Source organism: Hypoxylon trugodes, assembly GCF_022578975.1.
Source record: "Hypoxylon trugodes strain CBS 135444 unplaced genomic scaffold F4822scaffold_6, whole genome shotgun sequence".
Lineage (NCBI taxonomy): Eukaryota > Fungi > Ascomycota > Sordariomycetes > Xylariales > Hypoxylaceae > Hypoxylon > Hypoxylon trugodes.
In genome coordinates, this window is record NW_026250021.1 from 2,668,368 (window position 1) to 2,689,395 (window position 21,028).

General features: G+C 48.8%; 6 protein-coding genes across 6 annotated transcripts; 5 read left to right on the plus strand and 1 right to left on the minus strand.

The window, feature by feature from the left end:
• Positions 1-632: 632 nt before the first annotated feature.
• On the plus strand, positions 633-1,057 carry F4822DRAFT_430718 (uncharacterized protein; the record flags this gene model as incomplete). Its single annotated transcript, XM_051461351.1, has 2 exons — positions 633-702; positions 789-1,057. 2 exons carry the CDS (start codon positions 633-635, stop codon positions 1,055-1,057), a joined length of 339 nt encoding a protein of 112 aa, XP_051313742.1.
• A 1,122-nt stretch (positions 1,058-2,179) lies between these two features.
• Positions 2,180-5,460, plus strand: F4822DRAFT_408145 (RCC1/BLIP-II). The gene is made up of 2 exons (XM_051458552.1): positions 2,180-4,606; positions 4,662-5,460. Exons 1-2 carry the CDS (start codon positions 2,830-2,832, stop codon positions 4,919-4,921), a joined length of 2,037 nt encoding a protein of 678 aa, XP_051313743.1. The 5' UTR covers positions 2,180-2,829; the 3' UTR covers positions 4,922-5,460.
• Positions 5,461-5,519: 59 nt separating this feature from the next.
• Positions 5,520-7,083, plus strand: F4822DRAFT_408147 (uncharacterized protein). The gene is made up of 3 exons (XM_051458553.1): positions 5,520-5,811; positions 5,959-6,215; positions 6,332-7,083. The coding sequence occupies exons 2-3, from the start codon at positions 6,094-6,096 to the stop codon at positions 6,609-6,611; spliced, it is 402 nt and encodes a 133-aa protein (XP_051313744.1). The 5' UTR covers positions 5,520-5,811; positions 5,959-6,093; the 3' UTR covers positions 6,612-7,083.
• Positions 7,084-7,751: 668 nt separating this feature from the next.
• F4822DRAFT_430721 (uncharacterized protein) lies at positions 7,752-15,757 on the minus strand (the record flags this gene model as incomplete). Its single annotated transcript, XM_051461352.1, has 8 exons — positions 7,752-9,183; positions 9,238-13,150; positions 13,228-13,680; positions 13,745-14,174; positions 14,224-14,336; positions 14,403-14,616; positions 14,686-15,106; positions 15,180-15,757. 8 exons carry the CDS (start codon positions 15,755-15,757, stop codon positions 7,752-7,754), a joined length of 7,554 nt encoding a protein of 2,517 aa, XP_051313745.1.
• Positions 15,758-18,639: 2,882 nt separating this feature from the next.
• F4822DRAFT_430722 (S-adenosyl-L-methionine-dependent methyltransferase) lies at positions 18,640-20,219 on the plus strand (the record flags this gene model as incomplete). The annotated part of the gene is made up of 7 exons (XM_051461353.1): positions 18,640-19,014; positions 19,147-19,268; positions 19,351-19,436; positions 19,514-19,536; positions 19,601-19,619; positions 19,685-19,808; positions 19,874-20,219. The coding sequence occupies 7 exons, from the start codon at positions 18,640-18,642 to the stop codon at positions 20,217-20,219; spliced, it is 1,095 nt and encodes a 364-aa protein (XP_051313746.1).
• On the plus strand, positions 20,044-20,804 carry F4822DRAFT_298117 (uncharacterized protein). The gene is made up of 3 exons (XM_051455134.1): positions 20,044-20,184; positions 20,256-20,556; positions 20,606-20,804. Exons 2-3 carry the CDS (start codon positions 20,267-20,269, stop codon positions 20,712-20,714), a joined length of 399 nt encoding a protein of 132 aa, XP_051313747.1. The 5' UTR covers positions 20,044-20,184; positions 20,256-20,266; the 3' UTR covers positions 20,715-20,804.
• The last annotated feature ends 224 nt before the right edge of the window (positions 20,805-21,028 follow it).

Sequence of the window (21,028 nt, forward strand, 5' to 3'; positions counted from 1 at the left end):
TAGAAGACCCGGATACGTCTCGAAGCAGCTTGACATAGCTGCATAGGTGGTGAAACCGACGAAAGCATTATCTAGCCGAGAACGAAAAGTCGGATATTGTTTGTGCAACTACAGCAAACATTACATGCAGCCAATGGTAGATATTGGAATTGCGTTCCGAGAGAATTTTGCCTTATGATTTGAAGACTTCTATAGCGAATCAGGCCATTCGAGCGTTGCGGACTGACGATGTTGAAAAAAATTCAGCCTCAAAAAGGGTCAGAAGATGGTCTGGACTTCTCAGAGCCGAGCCGTTGGACCAGCTAGAGTCTAGTTGAAATAATCATAGTTGTTATGATTGGTTGCTAGTGTTGGACTTAGGAGGAGACTGACCAATCATAAAGAACATGATTACCTATCTCTTGGACGGTGCTCGAACTAGTGATGTCAGTGGTGGCTGCGCAATGATGGTAATAGGCCGCCTTCGACTGGACGAGGTTGTTGAGTTTACGGCTACAAATACCAACACTTTTCTTCCCTTTTTGTGGTATTCGAGGACATCTTCCAGCCAGAATATACAACAAATCCAAGACATATACACTCGATCTACCATTCATACCTAAGTCACATTCCAACTATATCACATAGTCACAATGTCTACCGAAGTCACCAAGGCAACACCTACCTGCTGCGGCAAGAACACCGGCGGCGAGTGCGTCTGCGGTAAGTCAACATCCAATTACATACCCATACCTCACCCGGTACCTACCTACTACTTCAAACAGCGAACTAACATCTCTGCTTCACAGCCAAACAAGCAACATGCTCCTGCGGCAAGAAATCTGCCCTCGAATGCTCATGCGAGAAAGCCGCAGCCGAAAACACCCTCACAGGTGCACGATGCTCGTGCCGCGCCCGTCCCGCCGGCCAATGTACATGCGAGAACGCAACGCGCGAGAACGAACCCGTCGCTGGTAGCAAATGTGCTTGTGGCTCCCGACCTGCTGGCTCGTGCACGTGTGAACTGGCCGACTCGAAGCCGAATCCTAATGAGGTGGACTTTACTATGCAGAAGTAGGAAGATAATGGTTGTTGGGTGTGCAGGATCGGGGATCGTTGGTCTGGGATAGGATGGTTGGTTGGTTGGGTAATATCATGGGTGGAAACTCGTAAAAATATGGTGGTGACACTGGTTACTGGCTCTTTATTTCTCTGCTCTATGGTTAGGATGGATATTAAATGGGATTGATTAGTTACGCTCCTAGGAGCTTGGAGTTAGGCCGCTGGTAACTGGTAATAAATGAACAATGCGATGGTTTTATATCTTCTCGTATTGATGTCTAGGCTCGTCTATGAACGCCTAACTGATTGGTGCTGTGCTACTAAGGCTGACGAGTGATTGGGTGAAGGTATTTGGGATATGGTAGTTGGTATGAATACATCAACGTCGTTCTGCTTTTTATGTTGGATGATTTAATAAATGATGAATTGTGGTGGTTCAGTAAATTGGGCGTGCAAGAGAGATTTTTGGAGGTAGCATGGTGGGATTGAGGTGCCTAACCTTAACTGATACATGTAACTTTGAACTTTCTTTACAGGTACCTTAGTCACTAAATTCATGTATCTACCAATCACGAATTGGCTGAATTCCCACTCAGGTCCATCTATGGATATCAAATACATACGAGATGCAACCCTTATGTGCTTGCCCTAAAAGGATTAGAAATCACATCAATTAAAATCAATTTTAATTCCACAAATACCTCAATATCTTAGGTACATTGCAGGGAATAATTATGAGTAGAATACATCACAGCGTAAGTTGCACTACGTAATTTTTCTAGGTTACCGCTTTGCTAAACACCAACTTTTCTGCCGGATAAAAAGCCCTTAGACAAGGATAAGGTTTCTCAAATTCAGGTACTGATAGGTACTTTAGGGATAGATAGATCGGGGTGGATACCGGGCGGTGAAGGAGCTTTACAGGGGCTCTGACCCTTGATCCTGTTGCTTGATTGGACATTAGATCTTTTAGGGTCTTGATGGTCCACTATAGCTTCTGAGAAGGAACAGCTCTAGTGGGGCTGACGCGATCACTTTTTAAGGTTGTTTTGGTCCAGTTGTACCGTTTTTTTTACTGCCCTTAGGGTGATTTAAGTACACAATTCCATTGAATTACTGCATGCGGCCTTGGGCAATCCCAATCCAAATCAGCACAAGTCCTAGCATAAAATTTCTATTGGCGCGTTTTTTTCTTTCAACACTCGTCGCCCACCACACTATCACCGCAAACATTCATCTCTCTCTCAACCTTTTACCTTCAACCAACTCTTCTTCTTTCTCAATTGTTTTTTCAACTTGACAAAGAAGTTTAGTGACTCGATTTTTATTTTCCTGATCACTAAAAACAACACCATTAAGGCCTTGTTCAATACTGAAAATACTATTAAATTTACGTATTGATTCGGGTCTGATTTTCCAACTGAAGACGCGGTTGTTGCGTTCTGCGCAGTTCACCCAGTTGGACGAAAAAAATCCATCAGCGTCACCAGCACTCATCCCATCTGCTGTTTTAACCTGACTCATATTTCGAACGTTCAGTTTCGAACTTTCACCCTTCATACATAATTCGCGTCTCCCTCACATCTATCACTCTCCACCATCCTCTCTACATCTAGAATTATTCATAGAACCATCCACCTTCCACCGACGCACTACTCATCAATAACCTGATTTTTTTCTCGTAATCGCGAGAAGAAAATTCATTTTCACCTCTAACTATTTCCGCCTTCTCACCTTACTCATCACATACCATACGCGTCTACACCACAAATACAACGTCATTCTACAATGCCTCCTAAAGGCCGCAAAGCAGCGGGTGCTGCCGCGAAGCCCTTCGGTGTGGCTAAGAAATCCGGCGGTCGATCGAATGCGACCAAGCCTGCCCCGGAAACAAGTCGTAAGAGCCGTCGTACGAACGAGGAGATCATGAAGGATGAACAGCAAGCCGGCCGTGAGCTCGACGAGATTATCGACCGACAAGTGGCCGAGCAGGACAAAGCGAGGGCAGCAGCGCCGCCTGCGCGTAAAAGCAAGAAGCAAAGAGAGTTGCTAGAACAGGAACAACAGAATGATCGCGAGGTTTCTGCAGAGCAAGTAAAGCAAATGGCTCAGGATGAGTCGAAGAAGAGCGCAGCTAAGCGCAAGAGAGATGTAGACGAGGAGGACGAGGAGGCTACAGAAGAGCCGACTCAGCCCGCCAAAGCAAAGAAAACTCGCGCTCCTCGAGCTGCACCTAAGAAGGCTGCGAAGGCCCAGACGACTAAGAGCAAGAAAGAAGACTCTGAAGATGAGGAAGAGGATGGGGGGGACAAGGACAAAGAACCTCCGAAGAAGAGGGTTCGTACCACCAAGGCTGCGGCTAAACCTGCTCCTAAACCTAAGCCGGCCCCTAAGCCTGCTAAGGCCGCTCCCAAGCCGAAGGCCGAACCCAAGGCCAAACCCGCTCCTAAGCCTGCTGTGCGCACAAGAGGACTCGGCGCAAAGGGTGTTGCATTCAATGACGTGCCTTCGCAGCAGCTTGATGTCTTCGTGTTTGGTGAGGGTTCCTCTGGCGAGCTTGGTCTCGGAAGTAAGAAGTATGAAGGCAAGAAGCCCATTGATGTCAAGCGACCCAGAATCAATCATAATCTCAAGGGTGTTATCGCTTTGGCATGCGGTGGCATGCACTGCATTGCTCTGACTCAAGATCAGACTGTTCTTACCTGGGGTGTCAATGATGACAAGGCACTAGGTCGTGATACTTTCTGGGAGGGCGGTACACGAGATATCGATGCTGAAGACGAGGATGATGATGAGGATGATGACACCGGTATGAACCCGAACGAGAGCACTCCTGGTAAAGTCGATCTTAGCATTCTTCCCGAGGGCACAAATATTGTTCAGGTAGCTGCTACCGATTCAGCCTCCTTCATCCTTACTGACGACGGTTGGGTTTACGGCTGGGGTACTTTCCGAGGTTCCGATGGTATTATTGGATTCAGCGAAAGTGTCCGAACTCAAGCAACCCCTACCATCATCCCTGGATTGAAGAACATCACCAAGCTAGCTTGTGGTTCGAACCACGTTCTCGCCTTAGATCTGTCTGGAACGGTCTTCACATGGGGTAGTGGTGGTCAGTATCAACTCGGTAGGAAGCCACTTACTCGTCGGGGAGGACCTTCTGGCGGACTCAACCCGCAACCTTGTGGAAAGTTCACGAGGAAGCATCGTGCTATTCGTGTTGGTGCTGGTTCCTATCACAGCTTCTACATTGACAACAATGATCAAGTTTGGGCGTGGGGTTTAAACAACTATGCCCAAACCGGCATTAACGAGAACACCGGTGAAGATGATGCCATGGTTCTTCAGCCGCAGCTTGTCTCATCACTTGAAGACGAGAAGGTAGCCCAGATTGTGGGCGGCGAGCATCACTCAGTCGCTTGCACGACAGATGGAAAGCTGCTCACCTGGGGACGAGTGGACGGCCACCAAGTCGGACATCCGGCTAGTCTGTATAACGAGGAGAATGCTGTCTTTGACGACAACAAGAAGCCTCGAATTCTTCGTGAGCCCGTTGCTGTTGATGGTATGTTTCTATCACCCTGATCTAATGCACGAATTATGCTAACAAGACCCTATAGGCGTTAAGGCTACTTTCGTCGCTGCTGGTACAGATACCAGCTTTGCCTTGGATGCAGAGGGCAAGGTTTACTCCTGGGGTTTCTCTGCCAACTACCAGACGGGACAAGGCACTACAGACGATGTTGAAGTTCCTACTTTGATTGACAACACTGCCGTTCGTGACAGACAGGTCATCTGGGCAGGTGCTGGTGGTCAGTATTCTGTCATCGCGGCCGCAGCCGAGGCCAAGGGTGATGACAATTTGCCCAATGGCAACTAAGTGTCATTCTACATAGCCAGCATGATTAGGCGTTAGGGGGGGTGGTCTACGAAGAACGGAGGCATACTGGCATATAACCTCCCGCATCTCACATTTTGCATTTTTTTCATTTCGCATTTCCCGACTCGAAAGGGGATCGAGTCCAGGAAGCCTGAGCATTTGGCACGTTGCCAAATATTGCCACAACTAGGCAATTTCTAAGAAGATGGAACGGGGTAGTGCGGATGAACGAAGAAATGAACAGTTCGGTAATAGGAAAACCCCGGAGGAGTCAACTTCACTGTATCCATTATAATCGCCTACGGAAAAGGGCAACGTTGATTTTTTACACTACAAATTTTGCGATGTTCTGGTTTCTTGCTATTGCTAGAAGCGAGCTGCATTTGTGTTTTAGGTCTCGATAGAAAGGTGTTGGAAAGGCATTTTGCCAACCAAAAATATAGCATCTCGCATCAACGAGCCTTTGTATTTTATATACCTTCATGTTTATACTAGCAGCACGACTGCAACACCGCAATAGACGAGAGAACATTAACCAATTTTCCTATTTTATTATGGCTTGGAATGTGCATGAAAATATCAATGCGTATACGACATGGCACGTACTAACTTGAGTATTAAAGCGAAGCGCCGAAGCACCGAGATAGATCTGCATGTCTGAAATGATTATATAATCAGCACAAGTTAGCGATCTAGATATGGTATAGTCCCTCTTTGCATTTCCCCGGGTGTTATGTTCTAGATCCTTTAGTGTGACTCTGCTCGCGGCTATCTACCTTCTGCGAGACGCGGTTTTGTACTATGGATGGTTGACGTTTTGACGATTTTCGATGGTCGGTATAGTGACGTCAAGGACCGCGAAGTAGGTAGTAGACGAAGCCGAGAGGTTGGTATGTACATTATACTTGTCATGCCGCGGGTGTATGATGTTACCCCGATGCTTATCGGAGGTTGTTTGATCGCGGATGTTATATATTATATGTCACTTGCAGGCTGCCGTGTAACGAATTAACTAACCTAACCGAGATTTATTTAAGACATCGATCGACAGACCCCTTCCGGCGAGGCTGTTCGCGATAGTTCCAAGCCACCAATTTCTTGTCTTCTAAAGCTGAGCTGTCACAAACTATACGTGTCTGTATTACTTGTTATCTATTTTTTTTATTTTGGAAATGACAATGTTGGGCCGTTTGTTACTTACTGCTGATGCCTTGGCGATGTGTTTTGGCACGATTATGGCGGATTGTCTGAATGAGACGCATATGTTCAACCCGAGATGGCGACCTCATGCTAAGTGAGTTTTCTCTTCTTTCTCTTTTCATTTGTCAACCGCCCCTCCTACACTCTATCCGCATCTCACAAGTCTTACTATATCGACACCTCACCATCCATCATGACTAACGAAATCAGGTTCCACAACGCCCAGACCGTCCTCCTAGCCGTCATGCTATCGGGTATAACCATGTACTACACATGGCGGGAAGCGAAAACCCCGGAAATGCGTCGGGAATTTGTATTCGTGAGCGCTGTTGCGGGGTCGATTTATTGGCTTGCGGGACTGCTGTCGATTCTATTTCCTGGGACTATGGGTGTTGATCCGGAGTTTGGTGGCCCGGCGTTTCCGCAGGCGAAGGTTTTTATCTTGTTTATGAGCGCGGGATTGTCGGGCTCTTGGTTGGAGTATCGCTGAATTGCTGGGATTTGGGGGTTTGTGGGATGGTGGTGAGGGGTGGAAAGCGAGGGGCTGAATGGATGGATGGATGACGATTAGGATGGCCCGTGTTGAGCTGAATGTTGGACGGGACGTGCGTGAGGCTGTCATATAGCGATGGGACGGCTGACTATTTATGGTCTTGTATATTACAATTCTGACGTATGGTGGTTAGCTAAAAAGTTACGATTGAGGCCGAGGCGGGATGAGCTAGAGAAAATCTCAACGCTAAGAAAAATGATAAAAACGATATTCGAAATGTCTAAGGAGTGGAAATGTCCTACTGAGTGGGATACGCCAAATCAAGCCAGCCGAGCCTAATGCAGTGATTTTTCAAGCGGTCTATTACTATTTGCACACTGAAGCTTACGGGTATACTATCGTGAGTCTTCCCGTCGTTACCCCACCACACCTATTCCCGCCGACTTGCCCCACCACGTTACACCAAAACCATTGGAGCTTACGATATAAACTTGGGTTACACGTTAATCTATTACGTACGGCCATAGGATCTGGAAAATTCGGGATCCCGTCCGCTCTCCCATAGACAAGCCAGCTACCGCCGGATCAGTACCTGGGTCGGTGACGACCAGGGAATCCTCGGTGTTGTACGTTTTTGCCACAATTTTTACTCTTCCTTTCCTTTTTGGTTTATTTGCAGTTCATTGTGTAACCCGAGGTTGGCTGGGCATCACCTGTTGGGAAGAAAGGGGGGTGGGTGAGCCTTACGTTGGACCACCTTGTTTTGTGCTACGTGCATACGGAAACAAACGGCCCAAGCCAACGTGATCATTTATAGCTAGGTGAGCCCACCCCCTTACAGAGAGACGTGGTAAAATACCTCAATTCCGTACTATTAAGAACCATGTAAGTGTATATACAAATTGAGGTTGTTAAACTAATTTAAGGATCGGGTTCATATCAACATAGAGTCGGATCTCGTATCAAACCGTTGCCCACATACCTACCAACCATATATACCGTATACCATGTGTCATATACCTCAGGAGATTCGTCAATATAAACAACCATATCCAATACCGAACTCCTGGAAATATCATATCTCGTTATCCAATTTCTTTCCTCCGCCTCTCTCTTCTATACCCAGGCGTCAACCATCTACCCAGTCTTCTTCTTTACTTCCCCCTCTAACTTATCTACTAACTTCCCAGCTACTAGCTCTGCAAGTTGAGCCAGTGTTCCACTTCCCACGATCTCAAGTACGCTCATAGCGACGCCAAACGCGCCCTTAAACCATCGTCGTAGTTCAATCGCCATCAGCGAATCAAGTCCCATCTGCGCTAGCGTGACACCCAAGTCGACCTCCTCATCGGGCCGTAGCAAGAAATCATAGATCTTGCGTCCGATCTCGCGTCCTAGGAATTCGATGCTTTCCTTCTTGTTAAGAAGGGCCTTGGCGCCGTCAATACCACCCTCGGAGACGGTAGTGTTTATTTGAGATAAGAATTCCTGTAAAGCGTCGCTTTCAGCGGTCTTTGATGGTCCTTGTACGCGTACGTTGTGATAAATTCCCATGCGGCGATCGCGACGCCAGGGCGTGCGGCTCTTCGGATCGCTGAGGTCTTGCTCTGAGCGCAGACCCATCAATATTTGCGCTGTGTTGCGGCGGAGGACCGGTAACCCGGTGCTAGAGGTGGATTTGTTGCTTTCGTAGTATTTTTCTGCGGGATAACCGTCTAAGAGGCCGACTTCGAAGAAATCGAGGAATTCCCGTTCGCTGACTAGGTACATCCCTTGGGATTTCATACTGCTCATGGCATGCGCGTTTTCGGCTACGAATCCGACGTCGCTGATTGGTGCGATGTTGAGGACTGATGCTGGGAGACCGAGGGAGTGGCGGTAGCGGCAGAAGGATTCGATGAATGTATTCGCTGCGATGTAGTTGCCTTGACCTAGGGTCTCGGCGACGGATACTAATGAACTTGCCAAGAGGAAGAAGTCGAGGTTGCTTGATTCGAATGCCCGGTGGAGGTTCCATGTCCCCTCAACTTTAGGTGCGAGAGCATCGGTCCATTGGGAATATTCCATGTCCATCATGAGCTTATCCCTTAGGACCATTGCTAATTGTACCACGCCCTTAATGGGGGACTTCGAGCGATGGATTGCTTGTTGCACGTCGTCCATCTTGTCGACGCGTCCGGAGACTGCTGTTACGGAACATCCCATGGATTCTAGTTCCTGGAATAGGATCTTGCTGACTTTGCTTACGCCTGCGCTGCGTGAGAGGAATGTTAGGTTTCGTGCGCCTCGCTCTACCATCCATGTTGCGATTGATCGACCTAGACCTCCGACACCACCTACGAGGAGGTATGTAACCGTAGGGTCGAATTGGAGGCGACGCCGTTGAGGTACTGATTTAATAGGCGCGGTGGTACCGGGGGGAGGGAAGGTTACTACGACTTTGCCGATATGATCGCCGTCTTCTAAATGACGGAATGCTCTCGATATTTGTTTCGCGTCGAAGCTTGCGACAGGTTCGAGTGGCTTGAGTGAACCGTCATTGAAGAAATTTATGAATGTGCTCAACAACCTGGCAATTTGTTAGTACACCGTAAAACGACTGTGGATGCATTGCGAAACTTACCTCTGTATCCTCTTTGGTCGCTCGTTGAAGGCAGATAGGTTCACACCATGGTAAGCCCGATTATCAGCAAATGGCAACATATTCAAGCGACCGGAACCCTTCGAATCTCGCAGACCAAGTTCGACCATAATGCCGAATGTGGCCACGCACCTCCACGATTCATGCAGCAGCTCACCGGACAAGGAATTGAGAACTAGATCAACACCACGGCCTCCCGTTTCTCGCATAACTCCCTCTGCAAACGATGCATCTCGAGAGTTAAATATTCGGGACCTTGGAATGCCGAAATTGTCAACCAAATATTGGATCTTCTTCTCGTTACCGACCGTAGCAAATATCTCAGCTCCGAGCATCTTGGCAGCTTGCAGTGCTGCAAGGCCTACGCCACCACATGCAGAGTGGATCAATACGCTTTGGCCTTCTTCTAAGTGCCCGATATCAATCAAACTATGGATTACGGTACCGAAGCACACTGGGACCGTGGCTGCAGCCTCGAAGGATAGAGCATCGGGGATCTTGACGACGGTTTCAGCGGGTGCTACATTACGGGTTGCTAGACACCCGTTGCATGCGCCTACAATGCGGTCGCCGGGAGCTAGATCCTTGACGGCGGAACCGACCCGACGGATTACACCCGACAGCTCGTAGCCGAGTGGAATGCGGCCTGGAGTTGAGGAATCAATGATACCACGCGCTAGCACAATATCACGGAAATTTAGGCCGACAGCGCGGGTTTCAATTTCAACATAATCGTCGGGCAATTCTTGTGGGAGGGGCTCGTCGATCCAGTGTAACGTCTCCATAGACCCGGTCTTACCGATGTTCAAAGCGGTCCTCATATTTTCAGCTACCGCTCCGTCTTGTTTCTTCTCCTTCAATCTGTCGGTTAGGGAGAAGGGGTGGTACCGCGGGACGCACACTTGTCCGTCCTCAACTACGAACTCGCGATCAGGTCCAAGCACACCAGCGTCTTCTTGTGTGCGGATCTTGCCGAATACTCCGGATACAATGTCCGCGAGCCGCGGTTCATTGGCGGAGATTTCGAGCGTGCAAAGTCCGGGCGCTTGCTCGGCTCGTAAACTGCGCGCTGCTCCGATGAAGGTTGCGGGGCGTGGGTCCGAGCATTGTAGTTGTACGGGATGGGTTAGCCAGAGTACTTTTTGGGATTGTCCGAGTGCGCAGGCGAATGCTATTAGGCTTTTAAATGCAGCTTTACTTAAGTCGACGAACCAATCGCTCTCGAGGTTTAGACATGAGATTATGTCCCTGTCGGCTAGGGGTTTTGAGGTTAAACGACATGGTGCAACATCCCATCCCGAGCTTTGGAGATGGGTCTTGATGGCGTGGGCTACACCTGAATTTTCGTTTTCGCATAGTAAAGCGACTTGTTTGGGGGGAGCGAGACGGCTAACATCCGGCCGTGATACAATTGTCATAATCTGGCTGTAGGGCTCTTCGTCATCGTATACGAACGAGTCCGCACCAGTGAAACCAGCGCCCTTGAGTTCGGCATCCCAACGGTCAACCGTAACAAGGGGGTTAAACGGTCTGTTATCGGCTTCGCCTAGCCACCACCCGGAGAAATGTCCGAATGAATAATTTGCTGTGCGTAACGAAGGAAGGAGTTCTGTAAGTACCAACATCCCGTCGGACTTTAGCAGCGATTTTATGTTCTTAAGTGTCTCCCCAAGGAAAGGCGTCGCGTGAACGACATTAGCTGCTAGGATCAAATCGTACGACCCATTTTCGCCATCGAAGCCTTGTTCAGCTGGCGATCTACTAATATCGAGTACCTTATACTCCATATTTGGTGCGTATGAGAAACGCTCGCGCGCTTTGACCAAAAAGCCAGATGACACATCGGTAAATGTGTAAACGGAATAAGCCGGAATACCGCCCTCGTCGACGAGATCTCGCAAGATCAATTCCGTGGTACCTCCCGTACCAGCGCCGACCTCGAGGATACGCAAGTTCGGACGCGAATGTGATAGCAAGCGTACGAAGTCGCCATATCCGAAACTGGCCCGATTGTAAATCTCAGTTAACAAGTTACCTTGCAGTAGTACATCCAGCGTCTCGCGCTCGCCAGTGAAAAGCTCCTTCGCATGATCGCGCACACGCTTAACACCCAACGAAAGCGGGCGATGATGCGGGTTCTTCTCTAGTATAGCAAGATGGGCATTGATCGTCTGATCTTGCTCAGTGGCGCTCAACCCTACTAATCGAACTGGGTCATCGACCAACGGGAATGCACCCTTAACGCCGGTGGCTGCGGCCTCAATTTCCCCTCTCATCCAATCGCGCAGCTTGGCGAAATGTGGCTGGCACACCTCTACGTTTTCTACGGCTTGTAATTCCTGGAGCATGCATAGGAATGAGAGCTCTTGCTGCAGCTTTAGAAGCGCACGGTCTGGCTTCGGCGCCGCGAATAAGCCCCGATGGTCCGCGAAATCGAAATCTGGTAGCCAGTGGATATGTGCGGCGGCGTGCTTATCAATACCTTGTTGAGCTTGTGCATCTAGGTCATTGTCATTTTCTAGGGGTGCAAGTTGCAGGCCTTGGATCCGCAGCGCTAGACGGCCGTCGGCAATTAATTCGACTTCGCCTTGGCGTAAGTCGTTGTTCTTGACCTCGGCGCGAGCGTTCATTATGGATGCACCTTTTCCGATGATTAGCTCGTCGATTGATGTAGGAACGTATAGGCCGTTGAAGTTGCGGCAGAGACCCCGCGTGGTGGCGATCATGAGAAGTTGCAGACTGGCATCAATTGCGACGGGGTGTAGGGAGAAGAGCCCGGAGGTGTGCTTATGCTGATCGATTAATAGTGCTTCGGCAATTTGCTCCGTGGTGGAGCTGGTGATGTTGGAAAGAGCTTGGAACTCGGGGCCGTAGAAAAATCCATTACGCTCCATGGTCTCATAGAATGATGGGCTTGGTAGCCTGCGAGGGAGATCTTGGGGACTCCAGGATGCGGAATTGCCTGGTCCTTCGATGTGCTTCACTTCTCCCATGCAGTGTTTGATCCAGGCAGAACCACTGTATGATGTGATGTTAAATTCATACCATTGAGATTCATCCGAGTCGGTGAGGCGTTTGCGACGCAATGTGGTGATGATCTCTGTTGGTTTTGACTCGTTGAGAACAAGGGCCGTGCGAGCGACCACATGGCGGAGGTGGTAACCTGATCCTATGTCGGCACCAGCTACTTGGCGGATTGCTTCTCCGGCTATGGCGACGTAGCCAGCGAAAGGGAATACGACATCTTTGGAAACTTTGTGGTCGATGAGCCAAGGTGCGTCGTCGAGATGCAGGACATTTCTCCAAAGGGGCTCAGCATCTGTCGACTCGGTCGTCTTAACACCGAGAATACAGTGGTGGGGATATCTGCGATGGCGCCATGCCGAAGATAATCGACTCTCGTTCCAGAAAGACTGACCGGCACGGTCCCACGCGTAACCGGGAAGGCCAGAGAGGACGCGAGCGCCAGTGAACAGAGGGCCGAAGTCAACAGCGACATTCTCCTGGAAAAGCCGGCCAAGAGCAGCTAGTAGTGCCGCGGCACCGTTGCTACTACGGGTTTGCGACGCTACATAACTGCATTGCCAGGAACCAGCAGCGCATATCTGGCGTAGAGGTCCAGCAAGTGCACCATGGGGTCCAATTTCTAGCAGCACGTCCGAGTCCCCGCGAAGTGCGAGTAGGTTTTTGACTGCGCTATTGAAGCGAACTGTAGACACGAGATTCGCGGCCCAATAATCCGGACCTAGGTCTGCCGGGTTCTCGATCACCTTGGTAGTGACGCTTGACATGAATATCGATCGACGCAAGGGTAGAAATGTGGTGCCTACGCCGGAGTAGTTTTTCTCTTGTCGCAGGAGGTGAAGATATTCCCTTGATGGTAGGTCCATGTGGGCTGCGCGAGCCTTCTTCTTAGCGATTTGTGAAATCTAAGGTGGTATATGAAAAAGGTGCGAGTCAAAAGGCACTTACGAGAGTGGTATGCCATGTCAACTTTCAACAGACGCGCAAAAATATCCGGCTTCACTGTTTTTATCCTTGCCACTGCTTGCTCAACCAGTTCCCGATCTCCAGATATTGTCGTGCTTTGGGGGCTATTTTCGCATGCGACGACGACACCATGGGGTAACATTTCTGCCACCTCCCTAGCGCCGAGCCCAATTGCTGCCATCGCGCCATCCTTTGTACTGCTAGTCGAGGATACAAGACCACGGTAATACGCTGCTTGGATAGCGAATTCGAGAGAAATATAACCGGCAGCGTAGGCTGCTGCAATCTCACCACTGGAATGCCCGACGACTGCTGTAGGTATGACTCGGAGACGCTGGAACTGTCGGAAGATGGCAATTTGAAGTGCGGTACAAAGGGGCTGCGCTAACTCGGCTTTGTTCATGTCGCTGATTTCGCCAGGCTTGAGTATCTCGGCTGGGGAAAGAAGATATATCAATATCGTGATGTTTAATGTCTCCTAGGCTTTGGATAGACTCACCTTCAATTGTCCACCTCGGAGGCCTTGGAAGACGTCTTAAGATGTCATCCATAAAGTGGATATCCTCGCGGAAGTCTACATTAGCGACAAATAAATCTTTTCCCATCTCCGCCCACTGGCTTCCCTGGCCGGTGAAAATCATCGTCACCCTCCGGTGCGATGACTTGCCTGGCGCTTTCACTATGCTGGAAGTGTCTAACAACTTTTCGCCCGCCTTGATCATGAAAGCTCTATGCGCGAGACGCTCTCGATGAAGGGCTAATGTATATGCGGTATCGTAAAGAATTGGGGAATGGCGGGAAGTATACACTTCCATTTGACGTTTCAATGAATTTTGGGTATTTGCTGAAAATAGGAGGAGTTCCGGCCTCTTCGCTTTCCCTATGGTATTCCTAGCCCCTTTCGGAGCAGGATATGAATCGATAATAATCTTCAGCCTGTCAGTAACCCGGAACGACCAGAAACATGAGTATGCTTACATGTGCATTGGAACCGCCAATACCGAAAGAATTCACGCTGATTCTTTCGGCTTTGTTAGTAGGAAAGGGTATCGGTTTAATTGGTACGGTAAGTCCCTTTCCTCTAAATGGTACTGAGTTGAATTGTTAGCTCGAGCAAGCCTCACTTTTCACTGGCCGCTTTGGTGTCTCAGACTTACTCTTAGGATTAGGATTGTTGAATTTAATATTAGGGGGTATCGTTCTATTCTCTAAAGCTAACACGGCTTTGATAATACTCGCAAGACCGGCTGAGCCCTCGCAATGTCCTATATTAGGCTTAACGGAACCTATATAAACACCATCGCTCCCGAAAACCTCGCCAACTGCAGAAGTTTCGATCGGGTCGCCGACAAATGTTCCGGTACCGTGACACTATGTTCGAAGCATGTTTAGTATTGCGACGATTCAACAGAGACTAAGGAAAAGGGAAATGATACGTACCTCAACAAACGCAGTCTCAGACGGGTTTAATCCTGTTTCAGAATATACCTTTCTCATGAGCGACTCGAGAGCTTCCCCTCGTGGGACAAGCATTCCTTGACTTCGACCATCACTATTAGCTGCGGTACCCCGGATCACCGCTCTGATGGGGTTGCCGTCCGTGATAGCGTCTGTCAATCGCTTAACGTATATAGCGGTGATACCTTCAGCTCTGGCATAGCCATTTGCCGAGGCATCAAAACTCTTGCATGACCCATCTGGAGATAAGACACCTTCCGATGTCATATGAATACTAAGAGAGGGGCTGAGAATCAAATTGGTGCCGGCGACGACAGCAGAGGAGGCATCTCCGAACTGAATAGCTCTACAAGCTTCGTGTAGAGCAATCAACGACGCGGAGCAGGCTGTCCGTATTACCATACTATTGGGTGGCAAAACATGGTTAGCTGAATTTCAGGGGCTATTGAATGATTAGGGGCTGATCGGTGGCTTACCTTGGCCCGCAAAGATTATACTCATAAGAAACGCGATTGGCAAGCATCCAATCACCAGAGCCAGTGACCAGATGGTTGCCAATTTGCTGACTATCCTTATCCTGCATATGCAGCCATTCTTGCCCAAAAGTGCCAACATAACAACCTATTGGCTTACCGCGATAGCTGACTTCTCCCGCGTCTTCGAGACATTCGCGAGTAACCTCAAGTAACAGTCTCTGCTGAGGGTCACACCTCTCCAACTCCACTTGGGTCATAGAAAAAAGGGAAGGGTCAAAACGTGACAGGTCATCTTCTAGGAAGTAGCCGGATCTAGTCTCGATGCGTTCCTTGCCGTCTAAAGAATTGTCGAACCCCTGGACATTATAGCGGCTTTTCGGGACCGGCCCGCGAGCATCGCGGCCATTCACCAACAGATCCCAGTAGTCGTCAGTACTCCGGATGCCCCCAGATAGTCTGACACCAACCCCGCAGATCGCGATCGGAATCGATCCTGGGGCCACGGTCTCCTTGATTTCCTCGAAGCTAGAGGAGGCCGAAGAATAGGAACTAGAATGGTGGCCGTTGATCCCGTTCATGGTGATAGGTGAGACCGGAGACCGGAATTGGGCTCCCGCCATGAAACAAAATCAAGGATTAGAGAACACGAAGTAGAGGCACCCTTGACATGCCAGGATAAGGGGTCGAGAGGGAGGAATTAGGTGAATTAGGGATGAGGTGAGAATTGCTTTCCAACACACCAATCTAGTGGAAATCACGGGATGCGCCCGTTCTTATGAGAATTCCCACCCGGATCCGTCTGAATCTCTTGCAAGGCTCGGGAGTTCGGGCGTGAGTGATAATCGAGTCGAGGTCGCCTGACCGTGGCAACTTAATAGAGTATAGTCCGACTCGGTAGTGTCCCAAATACGGTAGATACCGGCCTATATAAGGTAACGATAAGTTGAACCAAACCCGTCACCGCATCGTTTCTGGAATCATGGACCAAGATGGCAAGATAAGCAAGCACCATAATAAGTACGCATAATGGGGGACACTATTTGCAATCAGCTCCGCTCTCGCCTCGACGCTATTCCGAGTCTACTGAGCCCTAGGCAATCGATTTAGCCTCTTGTTTTCAGCCTCGGGTCCAATAGAGCACTCGATTCTGCGCTGTCGGAGAGAGCTAACACCTAACACGATGGGAGGCTAGGCATGTATGTTGGTGGTGCTAACCTGGAATGTAATGTGAAAAACAGACACACACCATCACTTAAGCAAACCTTGGTGTCAGCTTTGATGGATCGCTCTAACGTATCGTATTAAAGCGATTGAAGCGTTTTCGACCAGGTGGGTTGGGTGTGGGTTGCCATGCAGCTGTGGTTAGTAACTAAAGGGCATGGTCTGCTGCAACGGAAACACAAAACGGAGTAGTAGGATGTAGTAACCCGGAGAACACGTTACGAATGAGGGATGAAGCCGAAAACCTGCCTGGGTCGTCTAGCTTACCTGCAAGGGGTGAGGTTACATCAACATCGCACGACTTATTTTTCATTGCATGAACCACTCCGCCGGAAACCTTTCTGACGTGTCACGGCCCCCCGATCATGTCGCTCTCACGGAAAGCAACCTGAATCTGCATAATGTAAAGCAATGTCGGTATTGTGCGCGGCTCGTGACTCGGATAGGTGATGATTGAGGAGAGCGTTACCTTGGCGGGCCGGATTTACTACCTAGACGCCACGTGCCTAATACAGGCCTGTTAATATTATCAAGTAGCTCAACATACTTAACATATATGAATGTCCGTAGATTAGGTAGGTGGGAATGGATATTGCCATCCCCACCCAATCTAAGACTATAGTTAGAGGTCCGACCTTGTTTTTTCCAAATGAAATTTCTCTCTTTTAATTCGGAGTTCCTCTCTGTCGGGACGGCTATTAGATGTAATAGAGCTACACTAGCCGACCAACCGAGGCCGTTCGCAGAAAATCAATTGTTCACCGCTAAGTTCGCATGTCCGGAGTCTAGACATCGTGAGATTGGAATCCGCTTACTTATTGAGACCGTTGATCTTGTTGGTTTTGGCATAAAAAATAAGAAAAGTTTTCCACGTGCGTTACTAGGAAAAGGCTTTGGCCGGTCCGGGATGATTTTGTGATGATCGATACACATCCGCTTCGCCCCGTCTATCCCCGAATCGATCCCCGTCGAATCCCTCGTCTCGAAGTTGCAGGGGTCTGGGCGAGCCAATAATGGCGTATACTTGGCACGTAATCTAGAGAGTGGCTGACGGAACAATTAGCGAACAGGTGGCATTTTTCTCCTGTCGGACGACTCGCATATTTCACATTAGGAGGGAAGTATTCCGAAGATTTTGATAACGAGTTTCTACCATACACCTACCTATAGGAAGACAAATAATTATTTGTCCCACCTGGTCCCGTAGATGTGCATACAACTTATATATTAGAGGTTACCAACTCGATGGTTTTGGTACGAACCTGCGGATCCAATTATGACAAGAGAACATCGTACCGTAACACTATCGTTTTCTTCTCTTCTCAATGTAGTTAGCTCCCCCCACGTAGCCACGATGACGACGATGAGTGGAGCGATATTATCGTACAGTCTATGCCCTTCCCCAGTTTGTCCACGCCCTAGCCTTGCAGGTCATTGTATAGTGTATGTACGTACCTTGTTAAGGACATGTACATTATGTATAACATTACTGCTGATGCTACTACTTACATACTACCCTGTCGGCTTTAGCTTATCACGTCCTGCCGTGCTCTATCCAACGCTATTGAACTTTTGCATACGAGGGATGACTTTAGCTTGCTCGGCGCAAGTGGGAGTTGGCCTATGAACGCGTAGGGCGCAACCAGCAGCCCACAATAAACGACCAGGGACTCTGTAGCAGTAGGATGCAGTAGGTGGTCAAAGGAATAACAAGTAGGGGTGGAATAGGCAGCTAAAAGTGAGAAAAAAGAAAAAGATCACTGCAATGTTCTGGAAATAATATTTTTCTCGTAGAGAGATTACCCGTATTCCGCCCTACGCGGAGTAGAAGTCCCCCTCCCACTCTTTTCCTTTCTCTCCCCTCCTTTCCCATGCGTAAGGTGAGATGCATTTTACATTACACGCATTGTAAGGTTACTTAATGTAGGTCGGTTCCATTTTCACTTCGTTTATTTATTTATTGATATACATGATTATACACGTAAATACCTCACACATATCATGATCAACGTGTTTTAACTGCTCGCCCGGAGCGATTTTGGTTACACTACCGAAATAACTAAGCACGGGAGCGGCCCGAGGCTAGCGTTGTGCTTCGCTCCGGAATCTCAGCTACTCACGGGCTTACTGGTTACCGTTTGCTAGTCATAACTGGCCGTTAGCCAGTCAGTACATACATACATCGGAAGTCGTACATACAGTACCTGGTTACTGGACCTTTGCAGTTCCGAACATCCCGATGGAGACCAGTACCACTGACTTTAAACATTCACCAAAAGATCGTGGTCGCCATAGATTATTGGCTGTGAGACCGTCAACTGTTCGAGCCAAGTCTGGATCAGCTCGCTCTCATCAACATCCAACCCCGCATGGTCCTCGTTCCCCGTTATTCACCGATACTTTCACCTCATCTCACCCCCCTACCACCACTGCTACCACAACAACCACAACCACTACTATTCATCATCTGTCGGCTGGCCCACCAACGCCGAGGTCAACGTCAACGGTCTCAGGTCGGCCACTATCGCCTCTACCACCGCCACCCGCGACCGATGCCGCGGGTCATTCTCAATATGCGCTAAGCTCAAGTGGCAGCCACTCTGCTGGCTTACATGTGCGTCGTGCGCTAGCGTTATTCTTTACCCCCTTTCAGATAATGACCTATCAAGCAAACACGCAACCCCTCCTTACTTAGTTTCCCGACGTAGTTCCTTACATATAGTCACTAACATATCATTATCAATAGTTTAATGCCATGTCTGAGCAAGGGTGGCCGCGGACTGACCCGGACGGTACCGGTGATAGCGTTGGCGAGGACGAGGACGAGGATCCTGATCATGTCCTTGCTCCCCACCAAGCTAGGAGAAGGTAAGTAATGAAATACGCCGTCTCCTTTTTCAGAATAGTCCACCGTTCGTCAACTAACCATGGATACGTACGCGCTCCCTAGAGATTCAACTAAGACCACCGCTGGTTCGAGCTCTTCGCGGTTCTTCCGCTCAATAGTTCACAAGTTTGGTCGCACGTTTAATAGAAGTACGTGTTGCCCCTCTGTAAAAAAGGCCCCTGTTTGATAAGTAGGCTATAATACTAACTCCTGGGCAATATGTCAGATTACTTTCTTCCTACCGATAAGGTATGAATGATAAACTAGATGCCTCTTCATATGGTGTCTTTGGCTAATGTGTATGAACATTTAGCTAGAACAAGAGCGGAATAGTAAGACAAACACCTTCGTTGCGACATCAACTAGACACAAGACACTGATAGACAAAAACAAACAGATCTCCAGCATGAAATTAGCGTCGAAGCACACGACGGAGAGCTGTATCTCTGTCCAGTAGTGAATCCCAGGAGAGTGCTTGACATCGGCACGGGCACCGGAATATGGGCGGTAGAGTTCGGCATGTTCCTATTCCAGGCCCCTTGCGTTGCACTTACACGCGATTGCTAATAATTGGCGGTATAGCCAGGAGAAATCCCGACAGTGACGTGTTAGGCATCGACCTAAATCCAACGCCGCAACCGCCCTATATCGTTCCGAATTGCCATTTCCAAATAGCGGACGTGTACGACGACTGGGGGTTCGGGCACCGGTTTGATTTCATCCACATACGAAGTCTAGGCGAGCCCGTCGACAAAACCCGATTGTTCAAACTTATCCACGATAATCTAGAGCCGGGTGGTTGGGTCGAATTCCAAGAGTGGATCCTTCATGTGCAATCCTCGGATCGGTCTCTTGACGGCACAGCCCTACAGAAGTGGAACAAGAACCTGACTGAAGGCATGTTTATCTTGGCATCGGGGTTTGCTCTGTAATTCATGGGGTTTGAAAAAGCTAACCTCCACTTCCAGGTATCAAAAACATGGGGAGATCCATCTTTTACGTCCTCGATTACAAACCGATGTTGGAGAAGACAGGATTCCAGAACATTGTAGAATTAAAATACGCGATACCGACTAATGCGTGGGCCCCTGGCAAACAGAGTCAGAAGATTGGTACCTTGCAGCGAACCAATGTACTGCAGGTACTTGACGTTTATTCGCTAGCAATATTTACGCAAGGGCTTGGGTGGAGCAAGGAGGCGATAGAGAAATTGTTGGCCGAAACGCGAAAGGACATTGAGAATACACGAATCCACTCGTATACTACACTGTGAGGCACAGAACGAATGCGAAAGTGGATAACGGCTAACGGATTTTAGAATGACGGTGTACTGCCAAAAACCCCAGTCATCTTCGGCGTCGTCGTTTGATACAGCGTACCAACCAACAAGAACCACAACTTGGCAACAGAGGCCATCTGTATCATGAACACCTATAAGCGAAGGGTGTACTTGTAGTTAAGGCTTTGGGTTTTGGGGGAGGGAAAGGTATAGGACAGGGTGGAGGGTTAATGGGATGTAGGGACAGAAAAAGGGATGGGTATATGTGTAAACTCAGTCAGGGTGATACGGCGTTGGGAATGGGCAATTAAGAGGCGGCTCATGGATAATGGAGCATATAAAGTGTGTTTGGTTGCAATCTGCAACAATATCACACGAATTGTTGCGAATGATTCATTTTGGGGTTTCATTCGACCTCCTAGACAAGAAAACGATGTCAATATTTCGGAAACAGCTTTATGA